General features: G+C 43.0%; 2 protein-coding genes across 14 annotated transcripts in view; one reads left to right on the top strand and one right to left on the bottom strand.

Moving 5' to 3' along the window:
* Positions 1-12: 12 nt before the first annotated feature.
* Positions 13-9,443, top strand: B3GNT9 (UDP-GlcNAc:betaGal beta-1,3-N-acetylglucosaminyltransferase 9). Of its 3 annotated transcripts, none has more exons than XR_001523732.2 (4): positions 13-189; positions 5,263-5,305; positions 6,112-8,044; positions 8,853-9,443. XR_001523732.2 is itself a non-coding variant. In XM_015640030.2 (3 exons), the coding sequence occupies exon 3, from the start codon at positions 6,176-6,178 to the stop codon at positions 7,418-7,420; it is 1,245 nt and encodes a 414-aa protein (XP_015495516.1). In that variant the 5' UTR covers positions 13-189; positions 5,263-5,305; positions 6,112-6,175; the 3' UTR covers positions 7,421-9,443. The 3 variants fall into 3 exon arrangements, 1 of the variants encoding a protein (XP_015495516.1); XR_001523731.2 differs by having other exon boundaries at positions 8,138-9,443; XM_015640030.2 differs by having other exon boundaries at positions 6,112-9,443.
* Positions 7,796-18,879, bottom strand: part of C11H16orf70 (chromosome 11 C16orf70 homolog) — a 40,747-nt gene continuing 29,663 nt past the window's right edge. The window contains exons 15-20 of one of the 11 annotated variants that reach the window (XR_004499009.1): positions 17,548-17,620; positions 17,013-17,098; positions 16,634-16,895; positions 14,173-14,351; positions 9,629-9,838; positions 7,796-8,056 (exon numbers count right to left, since the gene is read on the bottom strand). Coding sequence is in view for 6 of the 11 variants with exons in the window: in XM_019008026.2 (XP_018863571.1) it covers positions 16,823-16,895; positions 17,013-17,098; positions 17,548-17,620 (232 nt within the window). In the remaining 5 variants the exon portion in view is untranslated. Of the gene's footprint in view, positions 8,057-9,628; positions 9,839-13,349; positions 14,352-15,041; positions 16,896-16,994; positions 17,099-17,547; positions 17,621-18,259; positions 18,356-18,879 lie in introns of those variants that run through there. The other 10 variants (XR_004499010.1, XR_004499008.1, XR_004499011.1 and 7 more) reach the window with 10 other exon arrangements.

The raw sequence follows: 18,879 nt of genomic DNA, 5'->3' as shown, positions 1-18,879 counted from the left end.
TCCCAGCCCCGATCCCAGCCCCGATCCCAGCCCCGAGCCGCCAGCGCTGCTCCGCGCCCCCAGGGTTTCCTCGGCTTCGCTGGAAGGCTGAGGAATGTCTCTCACTAACTACATCCAGATGTGCCTACTTGGCAGCCCGCTGCACAGACATTACCGAGGGGACACAGGATCAGCGCTATCAAATGGGATGTAAGTATCTATTAAGCGTGTTTGATCTCGGTGGGTTTCGAGCAGGGTGGACTGGAGTCTGTCCTTACTGCTTCCCTTCGCTCCCAGCTTTCCTTTTTGCCTTGTTGCTCTTGAACGTTGTTACATGCAGCAGCCTGCACCGTGATGGTGAACACGCAGCAGAGTCGGCTGCAGGCTCTGAACACGCAGGCTCCAGCCCTGAGACGTCTCCTTTACACTTTACTTTCCAAAGAACTTTCTTTGAATGTTTAGGTTGTTTTTACAGAAGTGTTTTTACAGGGCTTCTTTAGACAATGCCTGCAGTGCTCTGAGACAGGGTTTCCTCCCAAACACAAATATGTTCCAGTGGTGGCACATTAACATTTACAAGCTATTCTTCATCAGTAAAAGGACATGAATCTTCTCCATGTTACACTGTGGTATGCTTTGAGCAAACCATGGGAATTGTCAAGCTCTCTAGCATCACAAAGACAAAATAATTTAGCCCCTGTGAAACAGACAGTTACTGATCGTATTTTTTAATAGCTTTTGAGCAGTTTCTGAGAAACTTATGTGTTGGGTATAATCTTGATATTAGTGGGGCATATCAGCATGTACTTGCTCTCCCATCTGAGCATGGGTGTAACAATATATTCAGGCTACTGCACTAAAATTGCTTGGGTTTGGGGTGCATTGGGCAAATTATTTATCAGAAGAGGGTCTGGGAGCTGAAGAGGTGGTGGTGAGCACTGCAGCCTGGGGTGGGCTGGGAAAGGAAGGTGTTTGTTTCAGAAAGACTGTTTCTTACCCCTTAACAAGCCTGCAAGGTTTTATTCCCCTCCTGGGGCCCAGAAAAATTAATGTTTGAAAGAGAGCAGGTTCCTCACCTTGGCTGCTCGGGAGGGGCCTGTCTCCCCAAAGCACTCAGGGTGTGAGTTGAGCTGCTGAGCCCTCTGCCATTCCGAAAGTCAGACTACTGATGAGCAAGACTGCATCTGAATGTAGGAAAGTACCTCTGGAAGCTGCTGAGCCTGCAGAAGGTTACTGGGCACTACCTTCTACCCTGAGCACTCTGGTTGGAGATGTGGTGCTGTGCTCAGGGTGAGCTGTGGCTCTCCCAGGCTGCTGGGGCCCAGCCCGGGTGCCTGGCACAGCACAGCCCTGTGCGGGCACTGCCCTGAAAGGGACACAAATCACACACGGCTTAAACAAGCTGCAGCCCCCAAACCATGCCATGTGTGCCTGAGTGACTTCCCCTGGGCCATCAGGGCGAGGGGAGCAGGGTACTGGCAGCCAGCCTTTCCTGGAGCTCAGTCCTGCAGGCAGCTGGTCAGCAGGGCTCCCATGCTCTGCTGCCATGGGATCTCACCAACCCCCAGCCAGGAGGGATGAGTTCCTTCTGGGACCCCTGCACATGGAAACAGCCATGTCAACCTCCTTCACACAGCAACTCTGCCCTTCCTCTGTGTTTAAGTCTGTACATTTCATAAAAGCTTTGTGACTGGGGTGGAAGGTGAAAGGAGGCGACCGCAGCAGCCATTTGCAAGAGTTATCCAACGTGACTGGCATTGCAAAGAGAAGGCTGGCAGTGCCAGCAGGAGAAACTGCAATTAAATGGGACCAGCCAGCTGGGAAGCTGATCAAACTACATGTTTGAGGACTGGGGCAAGCAGATAAATAAGGCACCCTGTCCTGTAACAGCATGGATTTCATCCATTCGTTTGCTCTGGCCTGGAAAAACAGCTCTGACAGGAAAGTTGGAAATTGTCTTTGGAGCAGGGCCTGCATTTTTGTTACCTGCTTCTCAATATTTGACTCAACAGAGCTTTTGCCTCCAGGTGCTACAGCAAACAACAGCAGCAGTGATGCTGCAGTGCTGTGACTGTGGCACTGTGTGGTGGCCAGGCCGGGTCTGTTGATCTGACCTGGGGAGCCACGACCTTCCCAGAGGGAGCAGTCCCACAAAAGACAGCCTTTGGGGGATCTCTGGTGATCCCTGGCCACCAGGGAACCTCAGCAAGGGGCAGCCTGTGGCTGCAAGTGATTTCAGCTCAGTGATTTCAGCTCAGCTTGCTAGATTATGCCAGGCCGACTCAGAGATAGAGAGACAGGAGCATCGTGTGACGATTCCACAGAGACAGCCTTTATTGTCCAGCAGCTCTGTGAAGGGTAGCCAGGGACAGCATCTCCCTGCTGAAATGGGCAGAAGCTGGGGATTTTATGGGGAAAAACCAATGGGTTACAAAGGATCAGCATAGTCACCAAGCATGGTGCAGTAGTTCACCATGACAAGGGAGGATGGGCCCATCTAAGGAGTATTTCTCTAGGAGAGGCCCGAGATAAACTTCTCACAGCTCCCTCAGGGCACAGTCTTCCAAGGGAAAGCCTTGGCAGGCTCACCTGGCTCCACAGCACTGGCCAGCAATGCCAGTCTGAGCTGTGCCATCATGTGCAGCTCAGCACTGAGCCTCTGCCCTCTCACTGTGCTCCCTTGCTCCTGGTTCATGAGCCCCATTCCTGGGATAGCTCTCAAGACACTCAGCTTTCCAGCCTTTTGTTGCCCCTCAGGCCGTGCAGCCTGTGCCCCCTTGGTTCTTCCAACTCATTCCTTATTTATGGGCTCCTCATCTTGCCACCTCATGGATATGGGACCTATCAGTCTCTTCCTACTGCCCAGCTCAGCCCTCTAATATTGCTGGTGCTCACAGCCCAAGATGCAACAGCCCCAGCCTTCCCCAGGACCCTGCTGTCCGAGGGAGACAAACCCCATTGTCCCATTCAGACCCCATCAAGCCAGACTCAACACCTCCCTGTATCCATCCCCAGACAGCCAACACAAAGAGGCACAGCTGCCTCATTTTCCAAGCTTGGAGGACACAAGAGGCAGTGCTGGCAGCCAGGCCATTCCTCAAGGCACTGAGTGATGCAGCAGTTTGTAAGCCCAGCCCCACTTCAGTGGCTGGGTGGATGTTCCCCACAGCAGTGTAGGAAGCAGAGGCACATCTGCCTCAGATATGGACACTCAGGGATGTGCTGTGCTGAGAAACGCTCTGCTGGGCTCTCATCTCTCTCGTCAAATATTTCCTGCTCACTTTGATAGCTCTGTAATTCTTTTCCCCTGGTGTCAAGGTGGATGAATAATTCTTTTGGCTTTAGCACATACCAGAGCACCTGCCAGAATCATCAATCCCTCTGTATTCGAGAGCAGAACAGCTTTTCCCACACTGGCATCCATGGATAGAGCTTACACCACTGTAATAATCAAGGGTATTTTCCTTCCAAAGAAGGAAATATCTAACAAAGACTGGAAAATCCATATAATTAGATCAAGGAATCACTTCAAGGGCTGGCAACTTCTTTTGAAAAGGAGAGGTCTATATTCAGCACTGAACTGTTTTATTTCAGCATGGAAATCACTCTTTCAGATCCTTTACTTTCCATAAAAGAAAACACTGAGGAAAATCTGGGCTATCAGCCCAGGCTTGTAACAATTCAGGGTTTTTCTTGGCTTTTCCAAGGGCATTTATTGCCAGATTCTGAGATGCTGGCAGTATAAATCTGCAAGCCATGGAAATTAAGAGTTTCATGACACACACATTTTATTCCAAACCCTTGCCGATAACATTAAACACGGGAAAAAGCCAGGACTTTCATCCAGCTCCTTGATTCATCTGAAGCCTGGCAGCTGAAATAAAATCCAACTTTTGCATAGAAAATGAAAAAGAAATTTGCTATTACTGTGAAGAAAGAGATGGGACTTCAGAGGTAAAATGCAAACCAACATCCTATACGTGTCAGGAAGGACTGTTTCACGAGGCTGAACAGAGTTATGAGCCAAGCCATGTGGCAGAAAGAACATAAACAGAAAACAGATTCTGAATATTATAAACATTTGTACAACAATTTACAAGAGATCTGAGAAAATTGTTCAATCTTGCTATTAAGCATCAAAGTTATGCCAGTGAAAACATCTGCCTCGCCTAGGAGAGGAGTGAAAGGTAAACAAAGAAAGCTAACAAATGAAGAAAAGCTTCTATCAGAGGGCAGAAAAAGGCAAGAAACAAGGCCTAAGGAAAAAAACCATGGTCAACAGGACATGGCCAAAGTGATTTTAAATCCACCAGGAATGCAAAGAGCCTTACACCAAGGCATGGATATGCTGTTTTCCAAAATAAAAATTTCATAAATAATGGAGACAAAGCAGATGAGGTTAGTAGACATTTTGGAGCTGTACTTGAGAAAAAGACATGCAATAGCATAGGATGATGAAATACTCTATTTCACCAGTAACTTTGAGGTGAAGTTAACCAGTAATGAAAAAGCACAGCATTTAAATAATAATGTCCAAATAACGAGCATGTAAGAATTTTAAAGGGTCTGTCAACTGGTGTAGTAATTTTTCTTCCTCATAAGTCTTCAAATATTGCTTAGATACCACAGGAGATACTGTTCTATTACTTCATAATTACAGACTCATCAATCTAATTTTGAGTTGGAAAACTTAACATTATGGCTGATACAAAATCGATGGTTAATGACCAAAGAGCAGGTGATCTAATCCAGGACAATAAAGGAGATTTGCTGAAAACAGATACCAAATTCTTACCTAGCATTTGCACCTTGTCCTATCACTGTATGCCCTTGTCAAAAGTTCCTCTCCATCTTTTTTTATCCCAGAAGTCATCTTTGGATATGATCTCAGCTAATTCAAAACAGAGAACTGTAGTACCTCCACAGGTAGCTTCTATTAGTGCAACTTAGGTAAGAGAGAGCCACAAATCACCTGTGAACATGATACATTATTAGTGGGTGAATAAAATACTTATGTGCACTTGTGGGAAAGTTTTTGGGTGGGGCTCAACTTCTTTCTTGCTGAGGATGGTAGGAATAATGACAGTCACTCACCTCCTCCTGGAGCAGCTGTGGGGCCCCTCTGTCCAGCTGTGCCACTGCAGGGAGTGGCTGCACCTACAGGGTGATGCAGGACCTGCCCTCACTGCAGCTGCAGACACCTGACCAGCTCTTTCCCTCAGCTATGGTTACCTGCTGCTTGCTGCCTTCTTACTACTCTTTCCATTCTCATTTTGTTTGCAGATGAAGAACTGATTAAATAAGACAGAAGATCTCCAGGAAAAGTGTAAGTGAGGAAAAATCCTTTATTTTAAAAGGCAAATTCATCTATCATACATGAACAAAATTTTCCTAACACCATGCTCCGTCTTGCTTCTGCAGATTGGGATTTATTTCCCCACCTCTTACTTAGGGGTTAGGGTGATTTGGCAGAGGAAAAACACCCATGGCCCCTTCTAACCTTATTAATGGAAGTTACTTACAATTGTTTAATATTTTATAAAGAATACTGGCAGTAGAAAGGTCCTGTATGAATTCTAGATTGTTCCAAATGTATTCATTTTCAATACAAATCACAGTAGGTTTAACAAAAGCTGGCTCTGTGTGCAGGGAAACTCCAGCAACAAACTGCCATGAAGAGTCTGTCCTTCAGCAGTCAGCTCTGGGCCTCCCTGGTTTGAGTCAAAAAGGGTAAAAACAGCAGTAATGGCTGTCAAGCTAGAAAAGAAAAGGTTATTTGTGGGAGAATGGCATCATTCATCATTTTCCACTTCACTTTCCCAATGAAATCTCTGAAATGACAAAACACATTCAGCAGTAAGGGATGCAGGATTTTGGGTGGTGCTTGGAGAGTGGTTTTCAGGATGACAGATGACTGCTTGGTGACTGAACTAACCAAGTCACAGAGCTGGCACTGGGATCAGCAGTAAGTTTGCAACCCTGTGTGCCTTTGACAAGTTCCTCAACATCTCCGTGCTTGTGTGGGTAAAATGTGCTTTGCTGCTGTGTTTTTGAACGATGTTTCAGTTACTCTTGCCTGTTTGCTTCAGACCTGCCAAATCCTCACTGCTGACACACTGTGGTTATTTACAGATGGACAGTGGTGCCAGGCAGCTCAAACACAGCTTTTAACAGTCCCAGGAACACCAGAGAGACAATGAGAGTTCGCCCCAAAGGGGATGTGATCTGTACCCTCTTCTTGCTGGTAGTGCTTTGCTCTTTGCTCTATTCCCAAGTGGAACATTTAATCCCGGCAGGAAAAAAGGAGCCAACACAGAACAAGCCTCGAGTAGCACCAAAAATATTCTCCAATCCCAGAGCACCTCAGAGATTGATGCCAGCAGAGGCAACTGCACCCAGACCCCAAGTTACCCCTGTCATGAGACAAACAGAAGTGGCCAAAAGCAGGGTCCAAACTACAACTCCACCCCCGCTGACTGATTCTGCCTTCAACTTCAAGCTCTATCTCCTAAACAAGGATAACAGGAACTTCAATCTCCTCATTAACCAGCCCAGGAAATGCCAAAAAACACCAGGAGGTCCCTTTCTGCTCATTGCTATCAAATCAGTAGTTGAAGACTTTGACAGGCGTGAGATTGTCCGGAAAACTTGGGGCAGAGAGGGTTCGGTGAATGGGGAACAGATCCAGCGAGTGTTCCTCCTGGGAACACCAAAGAATAGGACAGTGCTGGCAACATGGGAGACCCTGATGCACCAGGAGAGTCAGACATACCGGGACATTTTACTCTGGGACTTCATGGACACTTTCTTCAACCTGACCCTGAAGGAGATCCACTTCCTGAGCTGGGCTGCTCAATTCTGCCACAACGTGAAATTTATTTTTAAAGGTGACGCTGATGTTTTTGTCAATGTCGAGAACATTGTTGATTTCCTCAAGAGACACGATCCCACTGAAGACCTCTTTGTTGGGGACATCATCTACAATGCCCGTCCCATCCGTGTCCGGAAGAGCAAATACTACATCCCAGAGACCATGTATGGGCTGAGCATCTACCCTGCCTACGCGGGAGGAGGAGGGTTTTTGCTGTCAGGCTGCACCATGAGGAAGCTCTCTAGGGCTTGCAGAGAGGTGGAGCTGTTCCCCATTGATGATGTCTTTTTGGGCATGTGCTTACAGAGAATCAGCCTCAAGCCCATTTTACATGAAGGATTCAAGACCTTTGGCATTGTTAAGCCTTCTGCTGCCCCACACCTACAGACGTTTGATCCCTGTTTTTACAAAGATCTCATGGTAGTTCATAGCCTGAAAGTTGCTGAGATCTGGCTAATGTGGAACCTGCTCCACAGCCCACGGCTTTCCTGTACTCAGAAGAAGCAGGTGAAGAAGCCTTTCCAATGGAAGAAGAAAGCTCAGACAACACCAGCATCACCCCTCAGATAATGCAGGCAGAGTGCAGCACACACAGCAAACCAGCCAAGAAAGGGAGCCTGGAACCGACACAGCCCAAAAAACCAACTTTCTGAGTACTTTAACACATCTTATTCACAATGTTAAGACAACAAAATATTGCAGGGATTTGCCCAAATTCCACATTTGCACATATCATGTGGGTCCATCTGTACTAATGAGTCCAAATTATCGTAACATATATATATATAATTTATTATTATTTATTAGGATTCTAGTAGTGCTTAGTGAGACAATGTGTAAAAAGCACATTGACAAATGCAGCCCTTGGAGATTTTTCAGCATTGCTAGAAGTGTGAGAAATGAAAGAAGACATAGGGTAAGAACAGATACCAGGGAGCACAAGGATCATTGTCAACTTGCTACTTGACTTGGATTTATTGAAAAATGACCGAACAGTAATTAGGGTACAGGAAATCGAGTCCCCTTAGTGTCTGCTCAAATCACATCACTGCTGCCTGGTTGGTTTTCTGCAGGCCTTGTAAGAGGAGAACAACAAACAGCTGTTGAAATGGGGTCCTAATGTTGCAGTTCAGGTGGATTACAAGAAAGCAAACTGGATGATGAGGCTGGCGTGGCTGGTGGAGCAAAAGACAGGTAAGTAGATAACTAGAAAGGAGCAGACAAAGAGAAAGGACAAGAATGTCAAATTGATCACTTTGAGTCTTGATTTCTTGTCATTCTTTTCAGCTCAAATATCTGCTCTACTGCCATGGTCAAGACTCAAGGGACCAGTGGAGCAGGTTTTGGCACTTCCCCGAGCTCAGGGTCTCTGCACTATGCTAACTAACATTCAGGGAAAATTCAGAAGTCATTAACAGTATTTGATCCCTCTCACAATCTGACCCAAATTTTCAGAAGGTTTGCATCTGGAGAGCTCCTTTGGCCTTTGTTTATAAGGGTAACCCCACACAGAGTTGCTGCTTGCATCACACTTGGGAGCTGCTTCAAACCAAAGAATGGACTGGGCTGTTTCTACAGACCTTGGTGCTCTTGCTTAGCACAGTCAGCTGCAGAGAGCAGCCAGGACTTTCACATACTGCTGCGGGTATCACGTGAAGGGAGAAAGCTTTCAGACAAAAGGACTTCAGAATAAAAGTCCATCTAAATTTATTGCAAGAATTATACACACAGCAATCTTTCTGCTGGGCTTCCCAAGGTTCAGTCAAGAACTTTTTAAGTATTTTAAAAGCATCAGACAAGAACACTGAATTGCTCAGTTTTTCAAAGTATAGTCCAGACTTTGATGCATTCTGTTTTTCCCAGCAGCAGACTACCTTAGAAGAATATACTTTTATCAGACATCAAAGCAGAAGTGAATTCCTCTAAATCAGAGTTAAAAAGCTATGGAATTCATGGGGCCTGAATTCACCTCTGATACTGTGTTTGTTAATTCTTTTACAAGTTTTTACGCCCTCAACAAAACTCCTGTCCATCAGAGAAGCCCTTGGGATGGAACATCCACACAGCTTCAAAGGAAACTACAATCAGCCATAAAGGCCTAAAGTTCCTTTCTCTTGCAGAGAGGCTGCAGCACAGCTGCATTTCATATCCGTGTGTAAGCTCCCTCCCACCCGCAGCACTCTGGGCTCAGTACTCAGTAACGATGCTCAGACAGAACAGAAGGCTGGGCGTGTCTGGGGCAGACTACAAACAACAGCTTTACACGATGGTGATCATCATGAGTTCAAGCCTTACAATAATGTATTTCCAAGAGAAGGTCAGCTATATAGAAATGCAAAGTTTTCTACATTTGGGATATTTTCAGGATGCAATCCTGAAATACAAAATGTTGACGTGAGCTTCACAAGGAGCTTTGCAAGGTGTGGAGCTAAGCCAAAGCCTCACTGGTAGGACAAAGTCACCCCCACCCCTGTCTGCTAACACATGTGATACTTGTGTATTTATGAAATTGTACAGAAATGTATTACCTGTGAGTAGTTTACAGTTTGGGAAATTATTTATACCATCATTAAAAGACAGCATACAGATGTGCCTCTAGTTGTCAGAGTGACTTTGTCAAGTACACCTACATACATGTTGCAAGACTAAAACCACAGGGATTTTCACAAAGACAGTAACATGAAAAATACATTATTCATCATTTTGGATAACTTGGTAAGTCTTCCCTTATGCTGGACTTAATTTAATGGCAACGACAGAAAAATAAACAGAGTTTACCTTGCTGTTTCCTATGAAGCAGCTAGTCAGGTTCAGCAGTCCTTATTAAGGTTTTTCTTTTACACTTAAAGATGCAGAGATTGGCTCCTCCCTCTGTAGCATCTTCAAATCTGCAGTCTATCCACAACACAGCATTAATGAGTGCATTTTGTCCCAGATCAAAGTTGTTGTTCAACATCTGTGTTGACACAGTCTGTGCCAGCACATACCCTGATGGCAGAAACACAGCTAGAGTAAACTGTTTACTTCATTACCTCAGTCTATAGAATAGCTCATTTCTTTTATCCAGTGAATACCAGAACTTCTCTTGATGAAAGATCCATCTGGTTTTGTTCTCCAGCCTCTGCTGCACTGGCCTATCTGACCTGGCTTTAAGTTTCCATTTGCCTCTGCAGTTGAGCTGGAAGTTCACAGATGCCATATGTGAGCATAATGCTGTGGGGAAATACTAAGAGCTCTGTTGCAATCCCTGCAATTTATTGAATTCTACTTCCTGCTATAGTAGGCAAAGGCTTTGACTTCACCCAAGCCGGAGATTGTTTCCTTAAGGATGAGGATCTTTCCAGAAAATCCTGAAGCCCTAGGTATGTATGAGAACTGGCAGGAAGGATCCTCTACCAACCTTTCTGATGCATTACTGAAACCCAAACCCATCCTTTTCACAATGACATTCTGAGGAAATTTTATTACCCGTGACTGCACCAGTCACACTTGCTATAAAATCTTTGCTTGACAATTTTTTTCACAACTAAAGACATGAAAAAATAAAAACATCCTAAGTGGATTCTACCAGTAGCAAACAAGGCATGGAGACTTTCTCAGTATAAACTCCTGCAACTAATACAGTACAGTAAGTTTTACTGAGTCCCAAGGATCAACACACAGTCAAGTTTTGTTCCTGCTGTACATAAGTAGCCAGATTTGGTCACTGTAATGAGCAGAATTGGCTTGAGCCTCACATTCAGCATGTCCAAGTGCATCTCTGGACACATGAGCTGGTAGCAAATGCCAAGATCCGTCATTCAGGCAAGCCACTGCAGACTCAGACATCATAAAAAAGAAAGCCAAAGAGGGCTCTGAAGCAATTCAGCATTAAAATCTTGTGCTTCCTGTCTGCAGCTTAATTATTCATCTTTCTACCACAGGTTCTCAGAAGCAAATCTCAACCGCAAACTCAAACAGTACAATAATCAAACGGCTTAGAGAACCTTCACTAAATATCAGCACTGGGAACATTCCCTGGGGAGTGCTGAAAGACCATCAGATCAGAGAGAAAAAGAAGTCTATCCCAAAGCCCGGCATGAAAAACTGCTGTTCTCCTGAGTTGTACCTCTTCCAGCTGGACTTGCAGGTCTCAGCAGCCCAGAAAATCAGCCCACCATATCTCCCTAATGATGCTACTAACTGCAGTGACAGCTTTAAAAACCAGTCAAACTTTTAAATACAATTTTTCATTACTTTCTTGGTTAATGATCAGTAAAGCAAACCATACTGTGGAATGAGAGGGGAAAGTAAAGAGGAAAGGAAACCCGAAGGAGCACAACTGAGTTCCTCCAGGAGTGGGAAACAGCTCCCCCACCATTTCTGGCCAGCCCAATGCTCTCTCTGAACCATTCAGACCCAGCTCACGGATCTTCTCTCCCCCACTCCCTTTCCCAGCACATCTGCTGACAATCCATGTGCTAAAACCTTGGAAAAAACATAACACAGGTTTGCAGTGACAACATTGTCTCAGGGGGGCTGCCTGAGCTGGGAGGGAATCAAGGTGTGATAATAAGACAAATGGTGTCTACAGCCACAGAAGCAGAAAAGGGTGGAATAATCACCGTAGCCTCCCTTCTTGTGGATGCAGCAGAGCTGCCCAGCTCTGGGACAGGGTAAATTCAGGATTTCAGTGCTGCAGTTTTTCTGAGATGAGCAGAGGGGAAAAGGGAATACAGCAAATCAGGCTGGTTTGATGATTTAGTTGATTACACTGCACATTGCATAATCATGCAGGGATTTTTGTGATTGGTTTTAAACTAAATGTCTCTCTGAGGGATAGTAATATGAGGATGAAACTTATGCACTTGGTGGAATACATATATATACACATATATATATATATACAGTGTAGGTGTAAAGCATTAGGACACTTAAAACCAGCTTCCAGAATTGCAATATGCAGTACATTAAAATAACTAAAGGAGTAAAATTTAAAGGGGAATTCATTAATGTATGAAAGAGAAAAGATTACATTAAACAATTTCAGCTAGTTCAGAATAAAAGTTACTGTAATAATGGTATCTTACACCACAGAGGGCTGCAAACTCCAGCTTGCCTTTGCTGCTGTTTCAAGCACTCATTTCTTTCCAAACCACGAGGAGAAATTATCTTACCTGCTGGAAAAATAGACATTCCCACAAACACAAGAGCTTGGGATGTAAGATTTGGCAGATAAACATTTTAACAGTGACTTTATCAGTTACAGCAAAAACTCACGTAGGCAAAGAATATGATATTTAAGTTGCACCTGAGCCCTCCAAGTAACACATACACTCCCCAAAAAAACAAATCCTTCATGGGCTTTGCTTCACTGAGCTTATTTTTAATGCTTAAGAGTTACATCTCCAGTAAGCTCCATCTTTCATTTCCCCTTGTTTTACTTCAGCCTTACCTTCTCTCTGAAGGTTCACACTTTACATGAAAAGAACTAACCAGAACTAACCAGTATTTTAACTCCTCAGACACAGTGAGGTATTTATTGCTACATGTGCTGTCAGATTGTGTCTGACAGTCAGGCAGAGAGGAGGGGGATTTGCACTGGTGTAATCAAGGTTTAAAAAAAAAAAGGTGTTTATCGGGCAAAAGTTGACACAAAATAACTGTAACTAGCATGGAATAATGTTTCTTGCCTCAAAACATAAAAAAAAAATATTCTGAACACAACAAGCCCATGTGAAATTGTGCCAAATCAGACAACTTGGTCTTTGCCCAAATACTCTGGAGAAAGCAAGCAGAGAGGGCTTGGACATAACATTTCTTTCAAAGTAAGAGCCGCTGACTCACACATGCAGATTTACTCTCAATGTGTCTTTTGAGCCACCAAACACAAAAGCCTAACAGAAGTCCTGGCTTAAAGTAAAGTGACAAACAGGTTCTAACAGCAGGTAGAAAGTCAGTGTGAAGGGGGAAGCGACACCCTTGTTTTCCCTCTGGAAAACAGCAGCTGGCCCCTAACCTCCAGCCAGACCCAAAGCAATGATGAATCACCATCTTCTTGTAGTGCTTAAAGTTTTGTTTTAAACAGGTTGGATGGGAGCTCTGGAATATGAATAATTATGATCACATGAATCAGTTCTCACACACCATATGATTACTCTTTGAGAAAAAAAAAAAAAAATCTGTTTAGAATTAAAAATGTGACAGTTCCTGGCAACAGAAGATTGCTTTTTCTTGTCAGGAACTGCATTTTGGGGAACAGAGGGTTCTAGTATTGCACAGCATCACTTATCTATATAGCACTGCCTGGAGCCATCACAGGAGCCCAGGGACTGCTTGAAGGCCTGAAGAATATGGGAAGAAATGTCAGCTTCACCTCCTTAAAGAAGGGCACAACAACCAATTTTATTAAGTGTAAACAAATCAAATACTGGGGACAGTAATCCAATATTCAAGTTAAGCAGACACACACAAACTCCTCACTTCTTTACAAAGGAAAACAGCACACATCAGAAGGGGATCATATGCACTACACATTTTATTAAAAATGCAATTGTACTTAACTTTCTATCAAACAGTTTTAGCATATGAAACCAAAATGATGGACCAACGCACATGTTACCAACATGCAGGATCTGTACCAAACCACACAGGATTATTACAAGGTACGAGGCCACCTGGGATCTGATGCAGCCCAAATCTCCCAGTTCCTTTGGGAGAGGGAATCAGAGCTGGCCCCTTGCTCCCCCCTGAGCAGCCCTTTCCACAGAACAGTTTTCTTGGTTCAGATGAACTGCCCCATCCCAGCCTCCCTTCCTGCCACACTGCCAACCTTGCCTTGTTCCCCAGAGCTCTTCTACTCCTTCCTCTGTTCTGACTCAAACCAACCATCATTCCTCTCTACCCATTCCTGAACTTCTCAGCAAGTCCTTAAATGCTCCACAATGCTTCTCTAATGCATCAGCTCAGGAACAGCTTGGCTTAGTCGGAATAGGAGCAAACAAATCAAAACATCTTAGACAAGAGAGCTGTGAACAGCTACATTCACAAAGGGTGGGTGAGGAAACCCATTAAGAGTACCTCCACATTCTCTCTCCTGGTGCTTCTTCAGATCTGTTTCTCCCAAAAGTCAAATGCTTTAAGCTTAGCCCAGCAGCAACAGCCAAGACACAAAATTGCCTTTAATTTTCTGTGTGTGCAGAGAATTTTTCAGTATTAAGGGGCTGACCTAGAGAAGTATATGCGTTATTAAGACAGAACTGTTAATTACCAAGACTATTTTAGTCCCTTGGACTCACCAGAGCATTATAAGTAAAGCCTGAGTCACTGTAGTTATTAAATACCTTTGGTTAGCTGCTGCTCCTGTCCTAAGTCTCAGGGTTCATGCTACAGCAGCAGGCCTGACCTCTTCTGAAGAAATTCAACTCAGTATGCTTGAGAGCAGGATATCGGTGGCATCTGCATAGCCATTACTGAAATCACCCCATCAAGGATTTATCTCCTCTTGCTGCTTATCTGGAGCCTTTATTAGAAAAGGATGAATTAAAATTAATTGGAATTAGCATAAAGATTGCTGTCACGTTTTAGTAACAAGAATCAGCATGCACAGCATTTCAGTTTGGAGACCATAAAGTTCTGCAAGAGCACACTGAGCCAAGCAGCAGGCAAAAGCTCAGTTTGTACTCCAGCACAGAGCGATGCTGCAGGAGGAGGGCTGAGTGCTCTGCCTGCCCCACACAGCCAGAGCAGAAATAAGTCCCATTCCTTGTGCCCTGCATTAACCTTTGAGCTGCTTCAGGGCAGGGAGACTCCCACAGCTTTTCTGTGAAGTCCCTCGGGGCACACGAACGAAGTACAGAACTCACATTTGCTGCTTTCACTGCAGGCATTTCCTCCCTTCTGCTGTGTCATATTCCCCCTCTTTGAAGCTCAATCAATTTCCATGATCCCCAAGGGTCCACAGGAGCGTAACAATCCCATTTCTGAACACAATGCACAGCCCACGGTGCTGTCAATCACAGTTTAAAGACTTCCCTTCTCCACTTCAGGGCAAAACCTTACAAAACGCTTTAATGTATCTACCAAGTTATGTTAGTTACTGTTTCTTTGGAGAACATACTGAACTGGCTATAAAGTCACTATACACTAGTCAGGTACTTCAAAGACAATGTCTGAAAACCAGTAAAATAAAAAGAATTAATTGATAAGAAAATAAAAAGCAAAAACATCCATGATTTTATTACAAAAACACCCAGCAACTGTATTTAACACAAAAACAGTAACTGAGAGTCTCTTTTTATTTTTCTTTCAGTGTACATGCTCATAATTATTCCATTTAATTTACAGAAGGGCTATGTAAAATGAAATTAAAATTAGAGAGGAAACAAAAAGGAAGATTGAGGCATAGAATTTTCTTAGCAAGCAACGATCACAGGAGACAGCACAGATTGAACAGGGATTCAACAGGAGTGACACCTAGGGATAAAGGTAAACAGTAACTTTTTCCTTATCCATTAGATTCTCCATGGGGCTTTTTTGTTTGTTTTAGCAAAACAGTTTAGAGTATCACAGTATACAGGAAGACTAAATGGCAAAGAACGTCTCACACACACACACACATTTATCCCTGCTACTGGTCCAGGATCCAAAACTTCAGTTAACATTCGATTTCCTATCTCTCATTCATTGATAAACTATACAGGATTACACTGTACATGGAGTTAAAATTACAAAAATGTCATATTTACAAAAATCTGTACACACATAGTAAAACTCACAAAATTGTCATCTATGTATCACAAGTTGCGACACCAAAATATTAAAAATGGGATAAAATTATACATTTCTCTTGTCCATTTTTAAAAAGGGTTCATTATTTCAAAGACAGACCACCTATTTCTCCCAAATAAGACTGGTAAGAGAACTAGAAACCTAAAGTATCCTCCTGGGATAAAATGTCGCGAGCAGCATCTCCCAACTAGAAAGAAGCCTATATCCTGTCTGCTGGGGTGGGGTGTGCAGTTAGCATATATGTACAGAAATGGTGAAACTACATCGAGGATGTCTTTGGCTAAACCTTTGGCATAAATTAAAATCACACATCAAAAGTTACAGAAAGGTTATCTTGGTGATGGCGGAATTCCAGAATTTCTGAGATACCATTATATACAGCTTTCCTTTCTCTGAGGAAATAGAGTAGGAATAAAGGATTTTGGAACAGAGGCAAATGAGGCAACATTATTTCTTCGTTAAATTTTTCACTAGTATGAAAAATTGTATCAAATCTTTTCATTAAAACATAATTCAATCCTAGAAATAACCCCTTCCAGAAGTTTTTTTTTTTTTTCTTTCAAAATTGCATATGAAAAAAAATTAGTAAACCAGCCATGACAGAAAAAAATTGTATCAGCATATCAAGTACATATTAGTGCAGGAAGGTGGATAAATTTGATCCACTGTATAAATAAGCTTTATGCGCAGTGTACATTAAATAACCACCACACCCCACTCACTCCCAGTACACAGATGCTCCTCAGTGAAGATAAACGTTTATCAAGTAATTAAAGTGTATGTAGTGCAAATGTTACAACCAAGTATTATGCACATGCTACTTGCTTGGTTTAAAGTTACACAAAGATGTGGTGCCTGAAATCATGGACATATATACATCCTTGTCACACTTGGTACAATGTCCTAAGCCACAGAAATACCGAGGTGTTTAGATCTATATATATATACACACACGTTTTCTTAAAATGTGACCACCACATCAATACAGTAACACAAACAGACTAAAATCAATACCTGCTTCCAGATGCTCCAAGGCTCAGAAAGTTTGTGCTTCTAATTCTTGCAGTCATTACGTGCCCCTCTTCCATTTCCCCCTTCTGCCAGCTGAGAAGGAGGGACAGTCTCTTCAGGTCTGTGCTGCATAGGATGAGGGCAACGGAGAGGAATAAATGACGGCACAGGCACCCAAGCTGCTTTCCTCCATCAACAGTTCCACGCCCCATGATGAAGGGTTGAGAGAATTTCCTCTCCACACCGCTCCTGGGTGGAAAGGCTTCTTGAAAAAAAAAATAAAATCATAACGTGCTTTCCATATTATAAGTGGCAGCAAATCAAGGCACGCTGTACTAATTCTGTAGCATTGAGATTAGCTGACTTTGCAGGGGATGCTCACTGGGGAAGGTCCGACGTTCTCAACTGGCTGCTGGGCCGTGTGGGGCCATACAGAGTAACAGAAGCTATGTGATTATTCTGCATCACCTGCAAAAGCACAGCAGGGAAAAGGGATATTAAAAGAAGTGCTACACTAAACAAAATCGGAAGCATTAAAATGGTGAATACAGAAGTGATCTGCCTGAAGAGAGAAATTCCAACAACAAATGACAGCAACAAGCTCTTGGCTGGTTCCTAAAAACAGTCTCTTATATTTCTATGACACACCACCATCTGCTCCAACCAGCCACGTGAATGTATCTGAATGTATCCTGCTAGCATGAGTTCCAGGTGACAAACCTGAAGTTTCAGCTTTAACATGCAAATGTACAGCCTCAGAGAGGAGGTTGCAAAGTTCCCTCCTTCCGCCAACAGGCACTAAAATTATACCACTCCCAAGCACAGGCTTTTATTGCAATAGGAAGTAAGAAGCCATTCATAAGTAATAGCAAACTCCTTCCCATGATCAGACAAGAATATAAGGTTTTTTTCCTAACCTCAAAGATCATTCGCTGCAGTCCAAAGCAAAAGGTTGACCCAAATGGGTTAGTGTTGTTCGGAGATGATGACCTGAACAGAAAAGAGGGGAAAAAAATTTAAAATGGATATATGAGTATCAGGAGCATCTTAAGAAGGAATAACTACTCAGCAATGTAAGGTGAATTACAGCATCTTTATCATGGCTTTCATCAAAAGAAATCTACATTATGCAACACCATTGCTGGACTCCAAGAGAGCCAAAGGAAACTCTGCTTGATGCTGCAGAGCCATCAGTAACACTTGGGGATAAAGTAATCAAAAAGCCATGAGTGACCTCTACAGGAAAACTCTCCTGCACTTAACTTGAACAGGAAGAACCCTAAAAAACCCCATATACACAGGAAGAGAGAAGCACCATGTTACTTACTACACATTATTTTTGTGCAAGATCCTTCCCTTTGTGTCTCAACTTCTATCGTATGTATTTACTATACATAGTCTATTATTTACTATATACTATTAATCAACTGGATTTAGCATGTTAACAAGATTAGCCTATATGATGCTGAAATAGAATAATCCAAGTTTTATTGAACAGTATTTTTCAAGATCTATATACCACTTGTCTTCCAGTTATTTCTGGTATTTTTGGATTGTACATTGACAATTTCTGTTGACTGCAATGAATTTTTGATTACAGCCAAAAAAAAAACCCTAATGAATATTTACCTTTTGTCCTTTCTTGTAAACTGGTCAGTTTTTCAAATTGCATGTCTGAGCCATTTGAGATGTGCTCAGTAAAGCGCTCTCTGGTTGAACTACTCTCTACAACACAGATGGAAAAAATAGAAGGGCTCTATGTCATCACTATTTCACCTTAGCTTTACTTCATTCACATGGCTTCTGCTCTAATCATCTCACTGGCATAACACAGGAGTAAAGGGGAACAAAAGGCACAATGATTAAGAGGGGGGAAAAAAGAAAAAAAAATCAAAGTCAAAATCACGTGAAAGTCTGATAAAAACACATTAATTTATCTGAAATTGCTGTGGTATTTGCACAGTACCCATCACTTACACTTGTCCTGAGATAAAAATCATGGTTTCACATCATAAAATGGTAACTCTGCAAACAGATAATGCCCATTTAACCCACTATCCACCTCAATGTCTGCAGAAACACAGCAAATATAAGGGCTATTCTATCTTCAGTCAGCCTAAAGGAACTGTAGAACCATGTATGTCCAAAAAAGACAAGCTTCTTCAGACAGATTGCTGCTATATATGTTACCATATATTTATATATACCATGATATATAATGTCATATTCTTGAAATAATTTATAAAAAG

Source organism: Parus major, chromosome 11, assembly GCF_001522545.3.
Source record: "Parus major isolate Abel chromosome 11, Parus_major1.1, whole genome shotgun sequence".
Lineage (NCBI taxonomy): Eukaryota > Metazoa > Chordata > Aves > Passeriformes > Paridae > Parus > Parus major.
The sequence above is the reverse complement of the archived record's forward strand: the minus strand, read 5'-3'. Positions and strand labels throughout refer to the sequence as shown.